The sequence below is a fragment of the Leptodactylus fuscus genome, chromosome 6 (genome assembly GCF_031893055.1).
Source record: "Leptodactylus fuscus isolate aLepFus1 chromosome 6, aLepFus1.hap2, whole genome shotgun sequence".
Lineage (NCBI taxonomy): Eukaryota > Metazoa > Chordata > Amphibia > Anura > Leptodactylidae > Leptodactylus > Leptodactylus fuscus.
In genome coordinates this window covers 102772167-102798234 of record NC_134270.1, presented here as the reverse complement: position 1 = coordinate 102798234, position 26068 = coordinate 102772167, and the positions used below count along the sequence as shown (strand labels likewise).

Here is a 26068-nt window from a genome sequence, read left to right as displayed (position 1 = left end):
ATGATTCCCTCAGGTCCAGTCCAAACCGTAAATGAGCCCCTCTTTCTAATAAAGACAACATCTGGCGCCACCTTCATATGGCTACGTGCATATTATGTGGTTTTAGTTTATCATCCCATCAAATTCGACAGCTAAAAATATCAATTTCCAGCCGAACTACAATCCCCACAATGCCCTGACTTCTGCTCACACGCCATACTCATGCGTAAATCCGCCTACAAACTTGGCCATCGCCATCTTGGGACTGGCAAAAAATTTTTTTTGCTTAGTCAGGTGAGCTAGGTTTGGTGACCGCGACGCTATAAATCCTTTTCCTCGGCTTATACCCGTTCACCCTCTCCCACTAGGCCTCTATTCCTCCCCTTACTCCTTTCTACCGCCTGTTTCTCCGCAGAGCACCGCAGCTGAATTTCCACTCAAAAGATGGCCGCCGGAATTACCCGCCCTCTCGGCCGCCATGAGAGTGTATTTCCGCTTCCGGTCAGCCTCGCTGTGGTCCCTGCGGCTGGCGGCCGTGTGTCTCCGCCATATTGTCTGTGTGATCCCGGCGGGAGCGGCGGCCGCGGGGAGCGGGAACAGCAGGTGCGAGGCAAGAGCAGGGCCTGGTCTACAGGGTGGGATTGGGTACAGTGTTAATAACTACATTGTAGCCCGCCGACGGGCGGGGCCTGACGTTTCCTGGACGCCCGCCATCTCCGGGTGTGAAGAGGAGGGGGGGGGCGGGGTATTCTTTCCGGGGAGATCCAGGGTAACGTGAGGTGGCCTGGGATTAACTAATGGAAGGTGCCGGGGCTCTGCTGAGGCCTCATCCTTTCATTTGAGGAGGGTAAATTATTGATGGGGGTGGTTTTGCGGGTGAGTCCGGGTGTGGTGACGGGGAGGTGGGCTATGGAAGGCCTTGGCTGATGGTCGAGGAGGGAATGAAGGAAATGTGTGGATGTTGTGCAGAAGTGATGCATGTTCTTCTCTCTGCCTGGTGTGTATGTAATACTGCTATTACTCGGGGAAGAAGTCCCAATCTAATGCATCAAATATTTCAGCAGTGTTATAGGGGTAGGAAATGATTGGCGCACTCCGCTGTGACCGTATAACTTTCCTTATTTGTGACATTTATCACCACTGACGACTATAATAAAAGCGTGTTAATAGCAATTTGCGTACTAATTCTGTGGCCATAGTTGGTTTGTGGTCATGTGACTTCTTATGTGCGTTACTATGAAGAACTGTTTATTGTGCAATTGTAGATGTCCCCTGGGAAATGATGCGGAGAATGTAAATATAAAGCATCTGCAGGATCTTCTCTGACCGGCCCAATGCTTAGGCTTTATAGCTGTAGCTTATTGCAGGGTATAAAAATCCAATGTGATATAGTTGTGGGGGTGATGTGGCCACACCAGTTCGGGAGCACATTGCTACTTGGCCGGCATTGCTTGTAGTAAATGTATCACGCGAGATATCGGCGCCATTGTTTTACAGAGTGTTGGGGGTTGCACCCCCATGCAACCTTTACCTCTGTGTTGTGCAGTTGCATCATGACCCATTATCAGTACAAGTAAATATTATTTCTCGCTCACATCTGCATTTTTGTTGTTCTGTTGAGGGCAGAGCCAGGTCTGTCACATAAAGGACGCCACTGACTAGTCCGGTTTCCAGCATGGTACCCAGTGCTGCCTAATATTGGGGTTTCCGTAATAGTTAGTCCATAGTGCTGTTGTGTCTTGCAGAAGCCTTTGGATGTCCAGGTCATGTGACTTTACTATGTAGCAGTCACTCAGACCTAGTGAATGTATGTTATGGTGAGGGCATAGACTTGATGGTAACTAAATGTTTGGTCAGTAAGCTTCACCCAATCACTTCTGTATTTTAACATTCATGTTATCAATTCACGTACAGAAACTTGCAGCACGTAAAAGGATTTTCCAGCAGAAAACTGTTCAGACTGATTTGTTGGTCAAGGTAAAGTATTTTTTAACCTGCTGTTTGACTTATCAACAGAAGTGCGAGTTATCCATTGTTTTGGCGACGTGATCTGTGTGCATTTTGCAGACGAAAAACTAAAGTGCTGGCTGCATTTTTTTCCCCCTATTTGATATAAATCAGCTAACAAAAAATCTTCCGAAATGGAATCCGTTTCTGGCATAGTAGGTAAGGTTGGATAAAGACACAAATACGTGAAGTCCAACCTATAAATCTGGAACGTGCCTCAAAATGATATCCAAATTCCTGTGTGTGAACAAACTTCCCCTTATATGCTGTACATCCACATAACTGCGGTAGCCATCACTGACCTCTGAAGTCACTTGCTATGAATGCGATCGTCGTAGCTGAGACCAATGATTTGGTGTAGCCGTTATCTGAATATATGGTATGCATGTAACAAACTATATCTAATTACTCAATAATAAAAATACTCGTTAATTTTTCTTTAAGAGACCACCCAAAATTGGTTTAGGCACCAGAACCGTGATAAGCCATAAATGTTTAACCTTGAAAGGGATTGTTCCAAGTCAATATCCTCATAATATAGGAAGTACAAATGGCAATCCTTTTTACTTGGTAAACCTATGTTTGTGTAGTATGTGCATTGGGTAGTCATATAAGTTTCAAGGAAGCTACTCTGGTTAACTGCCTGTAGAAGAGGGTCCTAAACGGTATCGTAGGTATGACCTCTTTAGAGAGAGATACCTTCCTTCCCTAATTAATCCAGAGGGCATAGTGACGGCCTAATAATGGCAGACTACAATGATCTCCAGAGGAGCATGGAGAGTCAGAGTAGTCACCTGTGCAAAAAATAATAAATTCTTTAGGGAGTCTATAAAATCTCCCAGGAAAATATACAGTACGATTTTTTTTTTTTTTTTCTCCTCTGTCGTCCAATATAATTAGACCTTACTTGGGGCTTGTTCACATTTAGTGATAGTGACGTGCGCGGCTAATGCAATGCTTCTTGAAACACAAATATAGAAAATTGCTACAGCACTGAATTGGAAGGTTAGGGTCACATACAGAGATTTCTGGGATTTTTTTTTATGAAATCCAAATATGGATCTAGAGTAGTAGAGGTTTTGTTGTGTGTTTGAAATCAACCTTAGGCTAAGGACACACACAACTAAAAAAAAAAACAAAAACCTTTTGCGAAAAAATGCAGCAAAACATGGTTTTTGGCTGCATTTTTTACCCCCTCCCCCTGACATGAGAAATATGAGTTTCCACAGTGTGATGAGATTAAATTAAGTGTCATACCTTTAGAGTGTAAAATTCAGATTTTTTTCCCTGTGACCTCAGCTTTATAACTTGCCTGTCATTTCCGATAACTTCAGGATAAGCTATTGTGTGCGTGCATGATGAATAACACAATTTCTGGCCATTTTATGAATTGTATTTGGTACCATCATTTGGTGTTCTCTCTGCAGGCTGTATGTGTAGTTTTCAGTTCTCATAAAGTTGATAGGTGGATACTAGATAATTTCGGGATCGCTATATTATGTTGACGGACACTGGATGGCCAAAAGCAGATTGACGTTTTCAGCTGGCTGAAACTCTTCAACATGGTTATTATTTGGCATGATTAGCCACGTGGCCAGCTTGCTTAGAACTGCTACATATGTCATGTACTCTCTCTTTCAAGATGCATATAGCATAGATTTCAGAGTGAGTCTAAAGACACATTGGGGAGAGTACTAACATCTGTACACTAAAAAAACTTGCATAGAAGTGGCACAACGAGGGCAAACAGTCCAGGGATGTGCCAGTTCTGCATTTTGGTGCATTTTCTATGTAATGAGTGAGTGGTACAGAGATCAGGGAACACCCAGGTTCAGAAATGAAATACTGGCAACTACATCTGTGATATAAAAAATAAATAAATCACTAATTCATTATGTACGTATTCCCCAATTATCTAGAATTTAGCCAGTATTACCTTTAGTATTTGCTTATTCCTATTAGATTCCTTCACTTCATCTAGATCATGTGAATCTCTCTGAACTGATAAAATGTATAAGGAAAAGTTTGTACTCATACCGTGTTAGCCAGTGGGTAGGAAATATAAAAAACAAAAAAACTTGATAGTCTTCAGTAGTTGATACCTTTTTAATGGCTAACTAATAATGATGACAGATTACAACGTTTCGGAACCTCTCGGGTCCTTTCTCAAGTAAATTTAAAACTTGAGAAAGTAGCCTAGAGTTCCGAAACGTTGTAATCTGTCATCATTATTAGTTAGCCATTAAAAAGGTATCAACTACTGAAGACTATCAAGTTTTTTGTTTTTCTGATAAAATGTGAAGAGTTAAAGGGGCTGTGCCTCATACTGGAAGTCAGAAATCAACTTAAAGGGGTTATGCAGGACTTCAAAAACTTAACTGCTTTCTTCTCAGGAAGTGACATGTCTGTTGGTGACATGGCAATTCCACATCTCCACCCTATTAAAATGAATGGTACTGCGCTCTGGCATGACTGAGGTGTGCCAGAATTAAGAGGCCAGATCCACTTAAAGAGGACCTTTCACCACTTTTGGGCACATGCAGTGTTATATACTGCCAGAAAGCCGACAGTGCGCTGATTTCAGCGCACTGTCGGCTTTCCCGATCTGTGCCCGCTGTAAAGAGCTTACGGCCCGGTACCGTAGTGCTCTATGGTCAGAAGGGCGTTTCTGACCGTTAGCCAGAGACGTCCTTCTGCCTCGCGGCGCCTATCGCGCTGTGCTGTGGAGCGGGGAGGAACGCCCCCCTCCCTCTGCTCGCACAGCTCGTCCATAGACGAGTATTATCAGGAGAGGGAGGGGGCGTTCCTCCCGGCTCCACAGCACAGCGCGATTGGCGCCGCGAGGCAGAAGGACGTCTCTGGCTAATGGTCAGAAACGCCCTTCTGACCATAGAGCACTACGGTACCGGCACCGTAAGCTCTTTACAGCGGGCACAGATCGGGAAAGCCGACAGTGCGCTGAACTCAGCGCACTGTCGGCTTTCTGGCAGTATATAACACTTCATGTGCCCAAAAGTGGTGAAAGGTCCTCTTTAAAGAATACCTGTTACAAAGTACAGAATGCTGCTAAATGATACACCAAATTAGTTTTTTAAATCTATATGAAGTTCCTCTGGAGTCCCAATGATTGGCTTTACAGAGTGGGGGGCCTGGAAGTCTTGTTCCTTTAATGCTCCAACTCTTGGTCACATGTCTGACTCCCCTGTACTCTATGGACCTGCAGCAGGTGACATAACAGGCAGCATGCAGAGCCAAATATTGATTTATGCAAAGTTTGTTGAAAGGACAGCTCCTATTTAACCATTTCCCAATATTCACCATAACAGTATGGCAAATGTTGGATATTTGAATATGATGACCGTTCAGGAGCAGAGCTACTGACAAAGCCACCAGGTCTTCGCTGTGCAATGCCCTCAGTTGGTGCTTGCGCTGTTCATGGTCATTAAGTGTCTCCAGCTGCTATTTTCCCAGTGGCACATGTGTGCCGCCATTTTGGGGTGGATCACAGGCCCCATGAACAAGATCAAAACTCAGGACAGGTCCTATTTCTGTCCATTTTGTGGCCAGGGATCACTGAAAGCAGTGAATGGGGCTGTGGAGGTACAGTTGGTGAATGGATGTCATGGCCCGGCTGTATGCACCTTGTCGTGTGCATGTTGCCTAATACAGCTGTAGTTTTGCATAGAGGGAGTGATCCACTTTGAGCACTTCCTGTGAGTAAAACTTATTAGGTGGTGCAGTGTGAACCTTTAGGCCAGGGCTCCACATAGCGTAAACGCCACAACAAAAACCTTGGCTTTTTACAGTACCTAACTAGTCCCAACCACACATTGCAGAAAAATATCTGCAGCGGACATGCTGTGATTTCAATAACCGTTGACATGTGGCGATTTACAAGAATTCAATAAAACCTGTACAGAAATGCTTCAATATTGGTGTAATAGAAGCAGAAAGTCTGCAGAGTAAAGCTCTGTTGACTTTCTGTGAAAAGTGCTGGGTGAAAAATAGCAATGTGTTTCCGCCGCAGTTTTTTCCGCGTCACTTTTAGGTTGCGGCTCGCTATGTAAGCCTTATACCAGATATTAGCATTTTATCTTGGGTTTCCACTGATTCCCTTTATTTTTGGGTGTCAGCCATTTACCACATGAGGTGCACATTGTCCACCTCATATAGTTACATTCTAATATAATATATGGAAATTAGTTATTGCTTTATGGCTATACTACAGTCAAATCTTGGCCAGTGGAACTGCCAATGAATGAGAAACACTTTGATGGGTAATCGTTTGCAGCAGTCTAATTACACAGACTGAGGCAAGCTGAATGGGTCTGTACTGCAATTGGAATGGTCTATACATAGGATAATGTGGTACAAATAATCTGCATCATTTACGCTAAGTTCACACTAGTGTTTGGCTTTCCATTCTTCGTGTCTGCTTGTGGACCTAAAAGACGAAAAGCTAACCTGTATTAAAACGCAGTTTTCCGCGGATCCCATAGACTATAATGGGGTCTGCTGTGTTTCCACCTTAAAAATGCAGAGAAAAAAGTCTTTTGTCTTTGCATATTTTTTTTTAAAGCTGGTTTGGGGATGAAAAGCCTGAACGTATACTGAGCGCTGGTGTGGACCTAGCCTTATCCTGCGTAAAAGATGTGATCAGCAGCATAGTCTGTTTACATGCCATGTTTTTGCGTGAAAGTGCATTTTGCACATGTGGTCTTAAAGGGATTATCCAGCTTCCAAAAATTATCTTCAAATACATCCCCAGCAGTGCTAAATACTCACTGGTCCCTTGTGCAGCCTTTGATTGGCTATTTTACTAGGTTTTATTTACTTGCTGCTCCTTGTATCACTGGTTTTTACATGCAGTGAATCTTTGGACAAACTACATTTCCCATGATTCATCTGCCTGCTCTCGCTCTGTTTCCTGCTCACGAGGGGGTGGGAAGAGTGAGCGTGCAAATGAACCATCACAGCAGCATCATATGACCTCAGATGTGGGAATGATGTATTACCTGGGAATTAATCTCAGGGGAGAAGGGAGGGGTACACAGAGCTGCAAGTAAAATAAAGCCAAGGAAACGGTGAAGATTGATGAGTGGTTGTTGCTGATAATTGCCTTCAATATTGGGCAGTATAGAGCTGGGTTTAAACAGTTGTTTTTTATTTACTTTGCTGAACTACATTCAGTTTTTTTTAATTGCATAATACAATGGATGTCACGTGAATGCTATGTAACTTGTGCTACGCATTATGGCAATTAATAAATATACGCAGTTCTTCAGTAATAAAATAAGCACTGAGTAAATCCAACCAATAGCTTCGTCTTACCTGGCGTAGAAGTGATTCCTCAGCCCCCACCCATTATTGGCATAGGTTGGTGTATGAATGGGCACTTATAAACTATAAGTAGTATGTCATGAGCTTGGGCATGCTTATCTGAGGCCATTTATCTGGAGTCGGCAGATTACTAAGGGCTTGTTCACATCTGTGCCCCGGTTTCCGTTCTGCAGATTTCCATTTCCTGCCCGAAACTGGGCAGGAGACAGAAACCTGCGTTGGTGAGTGTTGTATGCAGGACTTTGTGTCCGGTTTAAAAAAAAAAAAAAAAAAAAAAACACAGCCGCAGAGAGCATAAAGCGCTCACGGACGGGCCCGGTCTGACAGGTTTCCGTCTTCTGCCTTAGGAAAATGACAACACTATATACTTTCAAGATGGAACAACAACATAAAGAAAGCTGTTATCCATAGTGTGTAAAATAAAATCAGACTGTACATTGAGGCGTGACCCTCAGCAATGATAGTATGGTGTATAGATGATCACACTTACATATTTTTGGATCCCAAACACAGAAAAGGTACAAATCTTTCATATGTACTTTGTGTTTGTTTCCATCCCTGTTTCATGTGGCCCCTGATGGGTGCCTAGAGGTTACGTCCCCCATATTGCTTTGTGCACGTCCTATAATGTGTGGGACTTGGTGATGGGGTATGGAGGATTAGGGTATGTTACACGATATGTTCAATCCAATGTTTCTGAAGTAGACAAGCCACCGCAGAAGGAATTTGTCATTGTGTTTTGCTCCTTCCTGACTGGATCACTTTGGATGTGTTATGGGTTATAACTAAATATTGTTCTGTCCATACTAACAAACCTTCGCTGAGGACCTACTTTTGCTTTGGTACCACCATACCCAGTCAATAAATATCTTTCCCTTGAATGGAAATGGTACTGAGCCTCGTCACTGGGCAAACAATAGCGCTTTATAGTGGCTTCTGTTTACCAGGACAATTGGCATGAAAGCTATTGAGCTGCTAGGAAAAGAAAAATGGGCATGACTGCCCCTTGGGGAGAGTTCACACAGTCATTTTTCCTTAAGTAACTGCATTTGAATCCACATTAAAAATATGCAGATTTCATTGTTGATTTCACATCGCCGTGCAATGGATATAATCTGGCATTGCTGCATACCTAAATCAATTGTGGATTTTTATGTTGTGCTTGAGTTGCAGAATTTCAGAGAAAGTGAGTAGACTTGTCCTTATAGGTGTGTACAAGGACATGGGCGATTTCCCCTAAAGTTCTAACCCTATATGAATGCTTGTGGCTATGGATCTGTGAGGCAGCAATCTGTTCAATGGCTGACCAGCTTGATGCAGGGCCTTTGACCCTCATAGTAAGTGGATTCATGTGTGGCTAATCTGTTCACCACTGAGAGTGAAATAGCTTTAGAAGGAAGGAGTTTTGTGTTTGATGAATTAAAAACACTGAAAGTAGAACATGCGCTATTTTTAGTGTCGTATGTGCCAAGATTTGAAGATGTTAATGTTTGTCATGGAGAATAGAGATCCTGTCACTGCTCTACTTTAATTCCAGACTAAGGCGACATGCCTGTGACCATGCGTGTGTTGCCGGGCCGTGATTGGACAGTACGGATGGCCCCATACCTTGGGGACAGTGCGCATGGTATGGGGCCATCCTGAGTTTTGGACATGGTCATGTGTATGGGACCATAGAAATTAATGAAAAACACGCCTAGCACAACACTGTGTGCACCAACATGTGTATTAGGCCTAAAGAATATCTGCTACCTTTCTTCTGTTTAAGGGAGCGTTCACACTACCGTCGGTGTCCGACATGTAGTGTCCGCTCAAAATCTGTCACGGACACTAGGAGCGGACACTAGATGTGTCCGTGACACCTGTCATTCACTTTAATGGGCATCGGGTGCGTTCTTTTGCACTCCGTGCCCGTCCTTCCCTGTCCGCAAGAGAAGATGTCAGACTTCTCAAGCGGGCAGAGGAACCCTGCATGCAGGGTTTTTCTGTCCGCTTGAGAAGTCGGACATCTTCTCTTGCGGACAGAGAAGGACGGGCACGGAGTGCAAAAGAACGCACCCGATGCCCATTAAAGTGAATGACAGGTGTCACGGACACATCTAGTGTCCGCTCCTAGTGTCCGTGACAGATTTTGAGCGGACACTACATGTCGGACACCGACGGTAGTGTGAACGCCCCCTAACGTAACAAAAACATAATTCTATAATTACAAGTTCTGAGAGTTCCTTATATAGTGCTTTAGTTCCTCAAGTTTCCTGATCTGTGTATAAATCTATAGATGCATATAGATATACAGAACGTTCCAGAAGCAATTATACAATGCTTGTCTCCTTGTGGTGTCTTACAACAGATATACAGTGTTTCCCATACAGTCTTGGCTGTTCCCAACTTGCAGAACTTTGTCATTTATGGGATCTGAACTCTTAGACCGCCACTGATCCTGAAAATGATTGAGCGCCGGTGCTATTTTAGCATTGTATTACCACTTTCTGTCCCAATTACCAACAAAGCAGGAAACTGTAGCACCTCCATTCAAGTTATTGGGGCCAAATCTGCCGGGAAAGCTTAGTAGGGTTTGCAGCACTAAATCGGCACAGCACTGAATATAAATTACTAGTATATTCTAGCATTATGTTGTCGGATTACAAGGTAGGTATATACCCCTTTTAGTGTTCCAGCTTGTGTGAATCTGTGAGTGCCTTAGGCCCATGCTCAAGACCGAGTGGGCCATACGCACTGGACTCTGATACTTTTCTCTGATTCGATCATTATGGAGCAGGTCCTATCCTGCTATACCAGATCCTAATGGGACTGAACCCTCATATAAATTAATAAATCATGGAATGTAGTTGGATGAGACCAGAGTACCTTCCGTTAAAGTCAGCACCCATTTCGTCTGTACATTCGGTCGTGTGTATGAGACCTTACATTTAAAGCACTTGCCTTGACTTTTCATGTGCGTGTCAGACTTGGTAATCTGTGCGTCTGCTGGTGTGTCCATGGTAGAAATTGTTGCGGTTTTAAATGCAAAGTGGGCATGGGATTCGCATGAGTCCCATCCACTTTACCTGTACTGTATAACGCCGCAGGCAAATCACAGTGTTTACGACCTGTTGGGCCTCTGCCTAAAAGGGTTTTCATACTGATCTTTGGGGGTTTGACACTGAAACCTGACAGATTAGCTGTCCCAACAACTTCTGGGTCCTGGAAGCTGCAAGTGGAAGCTCCCAGCTCACGGCACCAACTTCCAACACCTACAGGCCAACCCCCCACATACTGATGATCTATACTGAATGCATGCACAGCAGTACTTCATTTATGTGCTGCATTCAGAGTATGTTTGTGGAACCCATTGTCCTAATTGTTTGGGTCCCATTAGTCTGACCCCTAGCCATGAGATACTTAACTCCTATCCTCTGGTCAAGGGCTATGTGGCATAATCCTTTATCAACAAGGTATTTCCAGGTCATTTCATAAGTGTATCAACAGACCAGCAGTCGGCGTTCCATGATGCTGTGATGTCTCCATAGGACATGATTACAGATTTTACGGCACACGCCTGTACAATATAATTACACAGGATACATTTGTCACATGGTTAGGCGGCACCATTGAGAATTGAGTTTGAGTCACTTCTTTTTCACTGCAATCCTTCTGTCTCCCGTAGAGTTTAGTGAAGACATCTTCAATCTTTTACAACTTGGGCACACACTCCTAGGAGACAAAAGATGACTAATATTAATAAATATTGTATTTTATTTGTAGCTTTAAAATTGTTACCTTCAAAATGTGTCCTACCCTGGGTGAAGTTTAGGAATGGAAAAACAAGGTGTGGAAAGTGTCACAAATGGTAGTCATGAGTTACTACAGTGTCCAAACAATAGTGTAACAGGGAACACTAGATACAAAACCTTTGTGCGGCAGAGGGCCACACAACTACACTTCTTGCTGTAGTTTCCCATTAAGCCTTCATTTGTGTTGTGAAATAAAATGGCGTTTCCAAATTTTAGGTGGGCCAAAGCCTGTGTAGTTCCACTTTCATGGTATTTAATTGCATATAGTTCTCTAAACCTTGGCTGAGCTCCCAGCTTACTGCTTCATGTCCAAGTCCTTCAGTTCCCTATAGCTGCAGATGGGGTGGACATTGGTTACCTGATCACTTTGCTGCAAAAATCTCTGCATCTAAACGGTTTTGTATTGTTAATTCTCTGGAGCCTTATCAGGTAGGTAATCTTATTGCTTATCATATTACGCCTCTTATGTTCGGGACTTGCGTCTGCATATTTGTGTCAGTATAGTCTGGGCAAGGTATCGATTTGTTTAGCGCTGCAGGCCCTGTGGCTGTGTCTAGTTACTGTTTAATTGGAGGGCAGCGTAGTAGTGATCAGCGGCGGGTACCACTGAACTGGAGGGAGGGAGCGAGCAGTAAATTCCTGCAATACAGGCTATTGTACTTTTAGGACATAACTGAGTGGTTTGGCATGTTGGTTATGTAAGCCTTAAAAGCGTGACTAAACTTCTTAACAAGTTTTTATTTTCTGATGGTATTTGTGTCATTGTTACATTTTGTAATCTGCATTTGACTCCTTAAATTTGGCTTTACTGTAAAAAAATTTTGTCTGTTTCTCTCTATTGAAAGTTGTACCCTGCTTCTCACTGTGCGCAGTTTTCGGTCTAATGCAGGGAAAATTAGGGTGGGTGAGGGTTACTTCATCCACTTGGGCAATATAACTTGCTTCTGGTGTCATATGAAAGGGGAGATTCTTCCTGTCCTATTTACAGTTATCATTGGTTAAAAACAGTCTAGACATTTATATAAACCTGCTGCCACTCCAAATCCCGACTGTTTTCAATTAGTGATCTCTAGAAATAATACAGGTTATATGAAATATGGAAATGTCCTTCCATAAGACACCAGAAACAAGTTTCTACATTTTATAATGGCGGAGGTAAATCTTCCTGCTTTACACACACAAACCTGTACGCAGTGAAAAGCAGGTTAAAGAAATCAGATTTCACCTAATCTGTTATGTATTTGTCCATGGAGGCGTACAGGTTTCATACGATATCCTCTGGCACATTTGCCCACAGATGGTACTGCTGGGCTTTTTAGTCTTGCACACTTGTAGGTTGCTGGTCTCATAAATGCTCAATTGATGATTAATATGGTAACCAGTCATGCCAAGGAAGGGTTGCAAATTGGAAAGATTTGTGGGTAACCCTTGCTGTGTTACAGTCAAGCATTATCTTGCTGATAAATGCTTTTTGGATGCCCTGCTTGTATCACTGTCACTTATTGTCATATGCAATGGCTCCACAGATCATCACATCAGCGGTTGGGGCAGTATGCCGATCCCCAGCAATGCCATAATTAAACTGCTTGGCCTTGAGACCTCCAGTCTTGAAAGTGATTGTCTGATTCCAAAGAGACTAGGCATGTTGCTAAAGATTATACAGTTCCATGCTGTGGCAGTCCAGGTTTCTCAGTTACGGCACCACTACTAACAAAGGTGCCGACCGCTATCAATGTAAGGACATATATTGAGTACTGTGACACACCAGGTTTTCTTCTGCAATGTACCTGATTCAGGCAGGGACGTGTTATTTAATGAAGTTGTCTGAATGGTGGACAAGGAATCTGGGAGCTGCTTGTGCTTGTTGAAAGTCCAAATGACTGGTTGGTTATCTGGGCCTATAAGAGCCTGTTCAGCGTGTTTGCGAGACTTCACAAAACCAGGGCTCTAACCACCTAGCATTTGGTAGCTGGAAGTTGGTTGAAACGACCATCCTTCTCTGTCCAATGATGTTTGCCCTTAGTCTTTTAACTACAAGATGTCTTCTTTGACTTCTAATTGTAGTAAGGGATCACGTTGGAAAGGTCCAGTTTACTTGATATGTAAACTTGCAGAAGGGCTTATTGACATTCAGTAACTGGATCAGCTCATTTGTACCTGAGCTGTAAGTGTAGCCAGTGGGGCTCAACATTGGCAAGACCATCTAGACTTCATATAACTGATCATGAGGGTTTCTCAACTTTGCGCTTTACTGTCGGCAGAATATAACTTTCTTTGAAGGGAGGGTATTGATGTTTTTCCACTAACTATTCTCTCCTTTCTTTGCAGTCAGACTCCTCCTTCGTCATCTACTCGTGTTGGTCCTGTAAAATAACTGTCCACCTCTGGCCGCCAATCAGATCGCCATGTCGGGACCTGTGCCAAGCCGGGCCCGTGTCTACACGGATGTGAACACACACAGACCCCGGGAATATTGGGATTACGAGTCTCATGTTGTAGAATGGGGGTGAGTACTTCATTATTGCTGTGGGGCCTCATATAAAATAAGGTTTTAGGCTTTGTTTAGCTAATATTGGAAGATGTGAAAGTCCCAACTGTTGAAATGGTGACCTATAAATTTTATTAATTCCACATGATTGGGCTTAAAGAGGACCTTTCATGGTCTGGGGCACATGCAGTTCAGCGCACTATCTGCCTTCCCGATCTGTGCCCGGTGTAAAGCGCTATTGGTCCCAGTACCGTAGAGCTTTACAGTCAGAAGGGCGTTTCTGACGCTTAGCCAGGGACGACCTTCTGCCCAGCAGCGCCTATCGCGCTGTACTGTGGAGCGGGGAGGAGCTCCCCCCCCCTCCCGCTCCTGATAATACTCTTCTATGGATGAGCTGTGTGAGCAGAGGGAGGGGGCGTTCCTCCCCGCTCACACTGTACAGCGCGATAGGCGCTGCTGGGCAGAAGGGCGTCCCTGGCTAAGTGTCAGAAACGCCCTTCTGACACTAAAGCGCTACGATCCCGGGACCGATAGCGCTTTACACAGGGCACAGATCGGGAAAGCCGATAGTGCGCCGAATTCAGCGCGCTGTCAGCTTTCCAACAGTATATAAAACTGCATGTGCCCGATCTGATGAAAGGTCCTCTTTAAAGGGTTTGTCTGGGATAAATAGAAAATCAATTCCTAAACTAAACCCCCTCCTGCCTAACTACTAATTGACTTTATTTAACAAAAATCTATATTTACCTATATACCTGGGACGCTCACATGACCGCTCCAGGCACATTTTCTGATGATCCGGTGACATTCAGTTTCTGCAAACGAAGCATCACCAAAACTCTCCCGTCCCTTACATACTTGCCCATCTTCACTCTTCTGGCACCAAGCAGCACTTCCTCTGCTTCTACTGGTGCCTGTGCAATTTATTGTACAGTCACCAGCAAAAGCGAAGAGCGCATACCACACATGCGCAAGTAGTCCACAGAAGAAGATGCTGATCTCCAGGACATAGAAGACAGGTAAGTATGATTGTGGGGGGAATTTGGGCTGAGTGAGTTGGGTAGGTATATAAGGCCAGTAATCCAAGGGCTAGCTAGAGAAACAGGGATGGGGTGTGAGAGAGAGGTTTCATGGGAGTTGTAGGCTAAGACAGCAGGAAGGTAGGGAAGCATGTAAACAAATGCTGTAAAGAAATCGCTCAAAACACTAAAGGTATTTTGGTGCCATTATTAACCCATTAATAGCACTAAAATACCACACAACCCCTTTAAAGAAGACCTTTCGCCTCCTGGGGCACATGTGGTTTTATACACTACTAGACTAGAAAGCCGACATTGGGCTGAATTCAGCTGCTTTCATGTTCTGTGCTATTAGTGCCGGTACCATAGCTCTTCACTGTCAAAAGAGCATTTCTGACAGTGAGTCAGGAACGCCCTTCCTTACAGCAGCGTCTATGGCGCTGAACTGTGAGAGCAGTGAAGAACGCCTCCCTCCCCTCCTGATAGTAATCGTCAATAGAAGAGTACTGGGGGGGTGGAGTTCCTCACTGGTCAGCGCCATCGCTGGGCGGTAAGCAATGCCCCCTCTCACAGTACAGCGTTATAGACATGGCATGTGCCCCAGGAGGTGATAGTTCCTCTTTAATGTCCACAGTGAATAATTAATCTATTAACTGACAAGACACAGTAAGATCTAGCAGGATAGGACGCCACCCTAATGCAGCCAGAGTGGAGCTTACAGTGCAGTGGAGCTTCTGTTTTTACAGAACCGTTGAAAGTTTTAATCATAAATTAGTTAACCTCTTTCTTCCATAAACTATACGTTATAGTTAACTCCTATAATCCAGCATCCGTAAGGCAAGTAAATGATGTCTTGTATGGGTATAAGCATTTTTAGGAAACCCATCCTACAGTAATGGAGTATTCTGGTTTCCTTCAGGCAGTTTTTTGTCTGTTTATAGTATTTTTTTGGTTAAAGGACATTAGGCTACCTTCTCCCGTCTTTTTTACTGTTTTTCAAGGTGGCGGGTAAAGTGGAAGCGAGCCATGTATGTAAGGTTAAGCATAATTTCTTATTGAATATGAATAACCTGTAACTTCTGGCTGAGGTCTCTTTAATTGTCCTTTCTTCCTGAGATATCACGCCATTAAAAAGACAAAAAAGATTGCATGATACCATCTTTAACTATATTAAAAGGTTAATGTAGCTTAGGTGACTAGTACTTTTTCTGTACTTTTTCTGCACTTTTTCTGCTTTGACTGGAATTTTTCTGACTATGGATTTTTATATCTACTTGCTATGCTATAATGTCTTATCTTCTGGATCCTCCCAATAGACGAGGGTCAGACGCACGGATGGCAAAATCTAGATATTTAGCAGAGTTCAGAGTCCTTCTATTAATGCTATGACTCTTCCTGGAACAAATGCAGGAAGAGAACTATTCTGCTTGGATTAAAGGTCCTATCCGAGGCGTTGTCAGGATCTTTGATAATTGTGAGTTATGTAGATGAACTTCTAATGTGAATTTGCTTAAAATGTTTCCATATGCCAGGAACCAGGATGACTACCAGCTGGTGAGGAAACTTGGTCGGGGCAAGTACAGTGAAGTCTTTGAAGCCATTAACATCACCAATAATGAAAAAGTCGTTGTGAAAATTCTGAAGGTGGGTTGTCTTCTACGTGGCCCTTAAATGTCAAAATATTGACTAATTACTGGAATTCACTAGAAACCCCCAGATCCTAGGAGCTATACTGTACCTCTAAATTAATAATTTTGTCATAGTATAAATGCATTTAGGCATTTAAAGGGGTTGTCCAGGAATTGATTAACTCTCATTTAAATTTTTTTTTAAAAAAAAAATCGTACATGCCTTTCCCTGCTGCACTGGTGTTGGCCAGCAACACTGATAGGGTGTGCACTGTGCCTTCATCACCTGAAGTTCTGTTCCCCATGTGACCACTGAGGCCATTCAGTGGTGGAAAGGACAGCGCATGTTGAATTTTAACATGGTTCATCCTTTTTCACATATCCAATCCCATTTTTACCTGACAGATTGCTCTTAAGCCTGTGACTGTCCTTTTGTTGCAAAACTGCCAGCATGCCTTGTTAGTGATGATGAGCAAACCCAAACTGCAAAGTTCGGGTCCATGCCGATCTTCGTGGGTTCGGGTACTCCACCCCGAACATCAGCACTAAAGTTTGGGCAGTCAATCAACCAGCTTTAAGCTGACAGACATACCCAGTATTGGTGTGGTTGTAATTGGCCAGGCAGGTCATGTGATCCCTCTGTGTAAGAAGCAGGGTCACAGGTCCCGTTGCTATTCTAGCAAGTTAGGCTAGGTAGGGACAGGCTAGAGATGGGAACAGTCAGGGCCTTGGCAAAATTTAATAATTTTTCTCTTCAGGGCAGTGCAACTAGGTAGGGAGAGGAGCCTGATACTGTGAGGGACAGTTAACCTAGGAATAAATGCCCTTTTCAGGTCAGTTATAGTAAAATGCATTTGTATAGCCAGGCCATCAACTAGTGCAGTAAAAATTAACTGCGTATGTACCCATACTGTCTCCTAGCACAGACTTTGACTGGTGGACAAGTAATCTGTCACCACATCTGGTACTGAGCAATGGGTCCCTTGGTTCAATTTCTGGGTTGGTAAATTGCATGTGGCCAGAACTTGCCTTGGAGGTTCCAGCCTGCCCTGCAGCAGATGTCCTATCAGAATGTGTTCAGCACGGCAGGGGATGTTATCATTGACAAGAGGATCCACCTATTCTTAGCCAACTTGCACATACGTTCTTTAGTGGATCCCACAATTTATTTTATTTTAGGTTATTTTAAGTACTTTCCCTACATTATTTTTTTGCAGGGCACTTGCCCTGTTATTACTCCTTTTGCCACCCTCTACCTCTTACTATCCCCATTTTACAGCCATTTTTGGGTCACTATGTTCGGGTCCCCATTGATTTCAACTTCGAGTTTGCTCAACACTACTTGTTAGCCATAGCCTGTCAGGGCATGCTGGAAGTTTTGTTCTTAATCGGAAGAAAAGCTGGTTGTCCATATGTGATGCATTAAAAATAGGGCAATCTTCTCATCTGCAGGCAGTGTAGAACAAATGTAGGCCACTTAAATGCCAAGTGGCTTGTATATACTGATGAGCTGTAACTTTTCTAGTAATGAAAAGTTTGTTGCGTTATTCTTACACCTACTGTCTTCACCTTTTATTTATAGCCTGTGAAGAAGAAGAAAATTAAGCGTGAAATCAAGATTCTGGAGAACTTGCGAGGCGGGCCAAACATAATCACACTGGCTGACATAGTGAAAGATCCCGTGGTGAGCTGCCTTTATCTAGTTGTGGCTTGGGCATTAGATCCAGTGTTAAATAGCCTAGTATTGCTGGGCTTGCTTCTTTAATCTGATATTCTCTCTTACAGTCCAGAACGCCGGCTTTGGTATTTGAACATGTCAATAACACAGATTTTAAGGTGAGCACCAAGAAATGGCTTTTTCTACCCCCCAATGTTTTTGGCGTGTCATCTTCATTTACTAATAATTAAATTTTTCTTGCTCTCCACAGCAGTTATATCAGACTTTAACAGATTACGACATTAGGTTCTACATGTATGAAATATTAAAGGTATAGTGATGCTCCTTTTCCTCCTCCTCCTGTTGCTCCTTTATATAGTGTAGATTGTGTGCTTAGTCAGAAACCTGTTCTTAGACATAATATTGTTTCTACAGGCCCTGGACTATTGCCACAGTATGGGTATAATGCATAGAGACGTCAAGCCGCATAATGTTATGATTGACCATGAGCACAGAAAGGTAAGTGTGGCGAGCAATTTAGCAACATGAGTCTAATATATATGAAGACATATATACATAAAATATATAGAAAGAGATAGATAATGAAGTTCACAGCAACCTTAAATTTTGCTCAATTAATCTTTTATTAGTGTTCACAACTGGTTTATTAGTAACACAGAAGATAAGTGGGATGCTTCCATCAATCTGGTTTGGCATTCTCGGGGTTCCCTATGATGGCCAGTTGTCTATTGATAAAGGTCAACTGATTGTCCCAAACATCCCAGTTATCGCAACATGTTACTAATATTCCAGGTTAAAGACTATTGCCACTACTGAGGCTTGTGTTCTTAGCAGTGTTGATGACATTTTGTCTCTTCCCAGCTCCGACTAATAGATTGGGGCCTTGCAGAATTCTATCATCCAGGGCAAGAATATAATGTGAGAGTCGCCTCCAGATACTTCAAGGGGCCTGAGCTGCTTGTTGATTATCAGGTATAACTGCTGCTTACAGTTTTTTTTAGTGCTGGACTGAGGAAATGTGCTTGTCAGTACTTTGCTGGCTTCCATGTAAGCTACAGATTCTTTGATTTCTAGGAATTGAACATACAACATCACAGGAAATTTTTGTTACTGTTTTGTCTTGCAGATGTATGACTACAGTCTAGATATGTGGAGCTTGGGCTGTATGCTGGCCAGCATGATCTTTAGAAAGGAGCCCTTTTTCCATGGCCATGATAACTATGATCAGGTGAGTTTGTGCAACATTTAGATTTAATGGAAGGATTTTAATTTGTATCAAGTTGATTTTGTACAGTATATGGGGTTGTATACCCATTTTGTGATCCCTGCACTACCAGAGAATGTGCCTGACTTACGAAAAGACACCCACTTCTTTTAAAATTGTGCACATCCTCTGGCAAAAAACAATGTGGTGAGGACTGCATAAAAACAGATTGTGACAAATTAGATCACAAATGCTTAAAAAGTTGCAAATTTCGGTTTTGTGACTTTACCCCAGAACACCGCCGCGGTAGGGACTTAATAAATCTTCACCATACTATTTTGCTTACAGGTATAAAATACTTTCAAACTATTTGTGGCTTGTGAGGTAGGTCAAAGGAGTTGTCAGGGACTTAATTGATAACCTGAGGATAGAACATCAGCAGGAGTCCAACACTTGGACTCCCCTCGAATGAGCTGTTTGAAGCCTCATAGGTTCATTGGTCAAATGGCCTGTGTAGAGTTCAGTCCCTTTCAAGTGAACAGGCTAAGCCGTTATACTTTGATAGCTCTGTTTTTCTGTGGAAAGGACGCAGTGCTCATCTGAATGCTGCCGTGTCTTCAAACAGCTGATCAGAGTGGGACCTGAGTGTTAGAACCCTTGCCAAGACCTATCCTAGTGAGAGTCATCAGTCTGTAAGCCTGGAAAACTTCTTTAATTTAATTTTTGTTCTTATTACATATGCATATAACAATATTCATGAAGTCCTTTGCACGTTTTTGTGCCTCAGATTTCATACATTCCAACTTGCACCCTTTTAGGGTAGTTCAAACAGTGGAAACTGAAGATGAATTTGAGGTGAATGTCCACCTTAAATGGCTCTCAGCTTTTATTCAGCTGAATGAGCCGCAGAAGCTATAGCGTGATTCAGCAGAACCTTTTTTCTTTTTGTTACAAGTATCAAAATGTACAAACTGAGTTGTATGTGAACCACTAGAACCACTTAACCCCTAAGGTTGCTTACAGCTCTTTTTTGTCTAGTCAATTGGAGGGTTATCCTTGCTGCAGGAACTCCTGGTGAACATTTACTTCAATACAATGTTTCAGTAGATATTTGAATGCTCATGTTTTGTGGTACCTGGTTGTTAAGCGTAATGTCTAAAAGTTATAATTCTTCCTCTTAAGTTGGTGAGGATAGCCAAAGTACTGGGAACGGAAGATCTGTATGATTACATTGACAAATACAATATTGAACTGGATCCACGCTTCAATGATATTCTGGGCAGGTGAGGCATTTATGTGCTAGACCTCAACTAGACACTCATCTTAAAGGATTATCTTATCTCCTGCTACTCTTCATCATGTTAGACATTACTACTAGCTTTGTTCAGCCGTCCTAATTCTTAGGATTTTTTGTGTACTCAACTAGACATTCCCGCAAGCGATGGGAGCGCTTTGTGCACAGTGAGAATCAACACTTAGTTAGTCCAGAGGCTTTGGATTTCCTGGATAAGCTGCTGCGATATGACCACCAGACACGACTGACTGCTCGTGAAGCCATGGACCACCCTTACTTCTGTGAGTGCTCAATATCTTGCTACCTTCTATGTTTTCTCTTTATTGCCTGTCTTTTCATATATCTTTGTTCTGCAGACCCTATTGTGAAGGACCAGTCTCGGATGGGCTCCTCAAACATGCCCAGTGGCAGCACCCCAGTCAGTAGCGCCAGTATGATGTCAGGTCAGTCCCAGCCCAAGTCCAGTAACCGTGATAAGTCAGGTCAGTCATTGGAAAATGCTTTAGGACTCCCTCTGGTGGTGGCGTTTTGTGCAGGATATGTGTGTGTAAATATGGGCTGCAGTAATACATCATGACTTATTTCCTGGGTGTAACTGATGTAAATCAAATGCCATGGCACCATACATATTGTGTGTTACACTGCTTTTAAATGGCCACAAACCTACAAGACCAGTTTGTAAAGTCTTTGGCATACTTATACTGACTCGTCTTTGACAAGTCTTATGCTATGCCTTGTGATCTGCTTTTAGATACGATGCCTATCTAAATTGGACAAACCTCAAATTGTAAACTCTGGGATACCTTTGCCACTTTTATGGCATTAGAGTCGCTATTTTTGTCTCCCTCAACACTTTCTGGAAAGGGGGCTATGGTGAGGGCATGCTGTGGCTGGGACCCTCAGCCTCCGCCAGAATAGATTCATTCTCACTTCTTTTCTGCTGTTATATAATGCCTGAAACCTAGACCAGCTGTGAAATGGCATAGATTTCAGTGTAGTGCCAGAGGAGCTTGTGTAATCTGGTGGAACAGGCATTATCAAGACCTGTATACAAATTCTCAATATTTTGTAGCCTTACAGGCGGTGTGAAATATTACTAGCAAAAAACTTCTCCAATACAACGTAAGGTTTTTGGTCATTTATTTTGCAGTTTTTCTTTCTTTTTCTTTTTTTTTTTCTTTTGAAAATATTTTACATTCTATTCTTGTCTTTTACCCTAAACTTTGTTTTAATCAGTTTTCACTAAAAGCACTTGCAATCTAAAATCCTAAACAAGTGGGTGTAAAATAATTAAATTCAGAACTCGACTCACAACAGGTATTCTGTTTTTAGATACTAATTCATTAAATCTTGGCTTCAGTAATGAGCTTTACTGAAGAGACTTTAGCTGCTTGTGCTATAGCAGTCATTGGAGCTAACCTGGAAATAGTGGTATTACATGCACTCTCAGAAGTCAACGGTCAGTTAAAGGCTTTTTCCCATGAATAGAATCATATTTACTTGTTTTAAACTTAATTTTTTTAAAAAATTTTCATGAAGTATACAGCAAGTTGAAAATGGGACAAAATACCATAATGTAGTGCCAGTACACCGAACAATGTAAAAAAAAAAAAAAAACTATGTACATGTAAAGAGAGAGGTCAAAAAGTGACATAACAAGTACATGGGGAAGGGACAACAAAAGAAAGAGGAATGGAGATAAATGGGGGGAAGGAGGAGAAAGTAGAGACCCTGTAAAACACAGTATGCGTCCCAAGATGACCACACAGCATCGGCAGCTTCTACTTTATGATGAAGGGAGGTGGTAAGGTGCTTCATACTACGAACATCCTTACCATATTTACATTTGTAGACCATTTTAAACAGGACCTTTCATGTCCCCGGGGCACATGTGGTGTAATACATCGCTAGAAAGCCGACAGTACGCGGAATTCAGCACACTATTGGCTTTCCCATTCTGTGCCTCCGCTGAAGAGCTATTGGTTCAGTTACCATAGCTCTTCAGTGTCATAAATGACCCTCATCACAGCGTCTATTGTGCTATACAGTGATAGGGGGCGTTCCTTACCGCCCAGCGATGACGCCCCTTAAAGTTATTAATCTTTGCAAATACAAATTATAGATTTCGCTTCATTATTGTAGCCGGGTTATCGTCTTGTGCATGTAGTGTTCTTGCCTTGTAACCTGTCCACATTAAGGGAATCATGCCTGGATTTGACTAGTGCCTGATCATAGAACCTTCCGGTCCAATAGCATCTGGTCCCCACTGAGTTCACGAGAGAAAATATTTAGAAATATATTTATTTATAAACACGTTATACTTTGTAACCAATCTAGGTATAGTTATGCTCAGGGGAAAAAGCCTTTATGTACACAATTGATAGAATATATATATGCACAATTAGGCGGCGTTCACATTGTGTCTGGTGTGTGCATTCCGCCAGGTTCCTCAGCCCCAGCGAAACTGGACAAGGGGCAGATACCCAGTGGTCAGCTTTAAAACCCTTTCACTTGAATGGGTTTATAAAGGTGACTGCCGGTGTCCGCCTTCAGCCTGTCCACAGGGTAACTGTTTTGTTTTGTTCTTTTTTAGCCAGACTCAAGGTCCTGCATGTCCGGCTTTAAAAAATAAAAAAAAAAGGGGTTCCCCTCGGACAGGCCGCAGGCAGACACCGGCGGTCACCTTTACAAACTGATTCAAGTTAATGGGTTTTAAAGCTGACCGCCGGGTTTCCGTCCCCATTTCAGTTTCATCGGGTCTGAGGATGGAAACCCAGCGGAATGGCAAACACTGGATAGGGGCACAAGTGTGAACGAAGCATTAGTAGGTAATGGCAGTTTTGATCTTTTTGCTCCTCTTGTCCTCCACTATATGTTGTAGACTTTAATGAGTCTAGTTTACGCTAGTGTTTGAATGCACTGAGATACCAATCTCAGTGGAGTTATTTGGTCTATTGCAAGCATCAAATTATATTGTAGGGGCAGCACGGTGGCTCAGTGGTTAGCACTACAGCCTTGCAGCGCTGAAGTCCTGGGTTCGAATCCCCAGGAACAACATCTGCAAGGAGTTTGTATGTTCTCCCCGTGTTTGTGTGGATTTCTTCCCATTCTACAAAGACATACTGATAGGAAAAAAAAAAGTACATTGTGATCACTATATGGGGCTCACAAGCCACATAAAAAAAAAAAAATTTAGTTTGTAACCCGATTATGAAATCAGCACAGACTTCAGACCTGCAAACACTGAGGATGCGTTCTTTTTCTGTCTACACATGCTAATTGCCCTTTCTTCAGACTAATATTTCATTGAATAACCTGATAACTGTTTGTGGCGTACACATTAATGAAAATTGCTCAATCAGTTAAGACTATTTAGCCTTTATTAAACCATATTAAAATGGATGGGTATGAAAGAGTCCTGCAGCTTTCCGTCTCCTGCTCTGTTTTGTGCAGGAAACGGAAACCTTCAAAACGGACTCCCGGGTGCAGATGTGAACGAACCCTGACCTATACAAGCTGCACTGACTACTAGGATGGAAAAAGAGTTCTGCTGTTGTGTGGCCAAGGATTGTCTAAACTGGATATAATTGGATCAAACCCTCAGTGGTCAAAATTATTTGGCCATATTCTCATTGTCTGAATGTGTAAAGGCTGTGGTCTCGGCATACATGAGGGGAATTTTTAAATGAGAATACAATTAACAAGATTTATAAATTTAGGGTTTATATTAATATCGATCAATTACATCTTTATTGATTTTCTTTTAGGGATTTCCACGGTGCCAACTCCCTCAGCTTTGGGATCTCTAGCCGGATCACCTGTCATCTCTGCAACCAACACCCTCGGGACACCCGTAGCAGCCACTGCCGGAGCCCCACAGTAGAGAATTATTCTCCTGGCGCCTGGTCAGGAGAGGGCAGCAGATCTGGGAAGGAGACCCTGATCCTTGGCCCCTTATCCTGACTTCAACACCCACCAAATGTGGAGGTTGGGGGCTGCCCAAAAGAGCAAGAAAGCCCCCTGGACACGCCGTGTCTGAGCAGTTGCTTGTGGATTTATAGTAGTTCCGTCATTATATATATAAAAAAAAAATATTATAGGCTGAATAATTTTCTTTTTTCTTTTTTTTTTCTTTTCGTTTTTTTTTTTTTTTGTTTTTTGTTTTTTTTACTTTTGTTATGGCTCCTGGTCCACAGGTTGCCCTTATGTCTCTGGGATGTGGCTCTTGGACTTGGCCCTCCCTGTTATTTCCTCAGCTGTTTTCCTGGATAGTTTTTTTTTTTTTTTTTTTTTTTTTTTTTTTTTTAATATATATATATATTTTGTTCAATCCCCCTTCATGTTCCCTTTTGTGTCCCCACCTGCCGAGGGAGGGGTGAGGGACCTTTCAAATCTGCACCTGTCCTCCTTTTTGGGCGTTGCTGCGTGCAAATGCCAGTTTTCTGGGTGAATAATTGAGCACCCCACTGGCTCAGCATGGTCCTTCAATTAAAACTTCTAAGTATGGCAAAAGCTAAGCCACAAATCCTAGTTTTACTTTATTCCATGTTACTTCATTGTCCCTGTAAGACTGGGTTAAATAATTATGGAAAAAATAAATAACTTATGAACTTGGAGTCTTTCCAGATACCGTTCCCTTTCCCATACACAGCTGCAAAATAAGAGGCAGGAGCTGAGCCGGTTTCAGGTGGATTGTAAAGCCATTGGGTGGCGCTCACAATAACTTGTACTCTGATTTTCATTACTTGTACCCTGCTAATGCATGCTTGGAAAGACGACTTCCCCACATCTTCCGGCTCGGCCTGCCTTCTTTCCAAAGAAAAGCTGTTCCACAGAAATGGGAATGATCCCTGGAGAGACAGTTATTTGTGGGCACCCGTAAAGTCTATCTTCCCTAGCCCTTAATGTTTGTGTCCTCTAAACACGTGAGGTGGAGCTGTTCCACAGACAGTGTCCTAACACTCCCTCCCCCTGGCCCCAAGATATTAAGTAGGTGATTGTCCCATTAAGCTCACACCATGCCTACTTTCCTAGCAGGGACCGTAGTGACAGCCACTTTTTCATTAGCCCCAACCACCTTCTAAGATGTCTGAATGACACTCCCTCCCTTCAAAATTTACCTCATACTTTACATCTACTGTGGGGAACTGTCACTTGGGACACCCTCTATTCTACCTTTTCTCCCATGTTTTCCCGACAGAAATCTGTTGACAATTTAATTTTTTCCCTCCCCCCCTCCTTTGCACCCTTCCCTTGTCCCTGTGTCCAGCAAGAGATGTCCCAGTGACACAGACAATGCTTTTTCCTTCACATGTGACAGATCTAATGTTGGAACTATTTGGTGTAAATAAACATGGTTTTATTTATCAAGGTTAGATTCTGTCCGCTGTGTAACCACTTTTTTGGGTGGGAGCAGAATTCTGTAATAAGTTTATTTTTGTTCATCTTGTGTGTTTCCTCACATGTCTACCAATATGAGCACAGATCTGGAGTGTTGCAGTGGACTACGTGTGGCCACCCACCATGACTATCTTGCAGTTATATAAAATGAAATGTTGGTATAATGTTCGCTGCTTAAGGCTGTTATTCTGCTGAATCTTCCATATGCACTCACCAGCTGGCCTGGAATATTAGTGA

The 26068-nt window shown here is 42.7% G+C and overlaps 1 protein-coding gene across 4 annotated transcripts; it reads left to right on the top strand.

Annotated features, from left to right (window-relative positions):
- The first annotated feature begins 490 nt into the window (after positions 1 to 490).
- Positions 491 to 25806, top strand: CSNK2A1 (casein kinase 2 alpha 1). Of its 4 annotated transcripts, XM_075276891.1 has the most exons (14): positions 491 to 582; positions 1894 to 1956; positions 13449 to 13626; positions 16160 to 16271; positions 17838 to 17939; positions 18041 to 18091; positions 18184 to 18243; positions 18348 to 18431; positions 18795 to 18905; positions 19060 to 19161; positions 20320 to 20420; positions 20564 to 20712; positions 20788 to 20913; positions 24199 to 25806. In XM_075276891.1, the coding sequence occupies exons 3-14, from the start codon at positions 13526 to 13528 to the stop codon at positions 24312 to 24314; spliced, it is 1215 nt and encodes a 404-aa protein (XP_075132992.1). In that variant the 5' UTR covers positions 491 to 582; positions 1894 to 1956; positions 13449 to 13525; the 3' UTR covers positions 24315 to 25806. The 4 variants fall into 4 exon arrangements, with proteins under 4 accessions (XP_075132992.1, XP_075132994.1, XP_075132991.1 ...); XM_075276893.1 differs by lacking the exon at positions 1894 to 1956 and having other exon boundaries at positions 20788 to 20874; XM_075276890.1 differs by lacking the exon at positions 1894 to 1956.
- Positions 25807 to 26068: the final 262 nt, after the last annotated feature.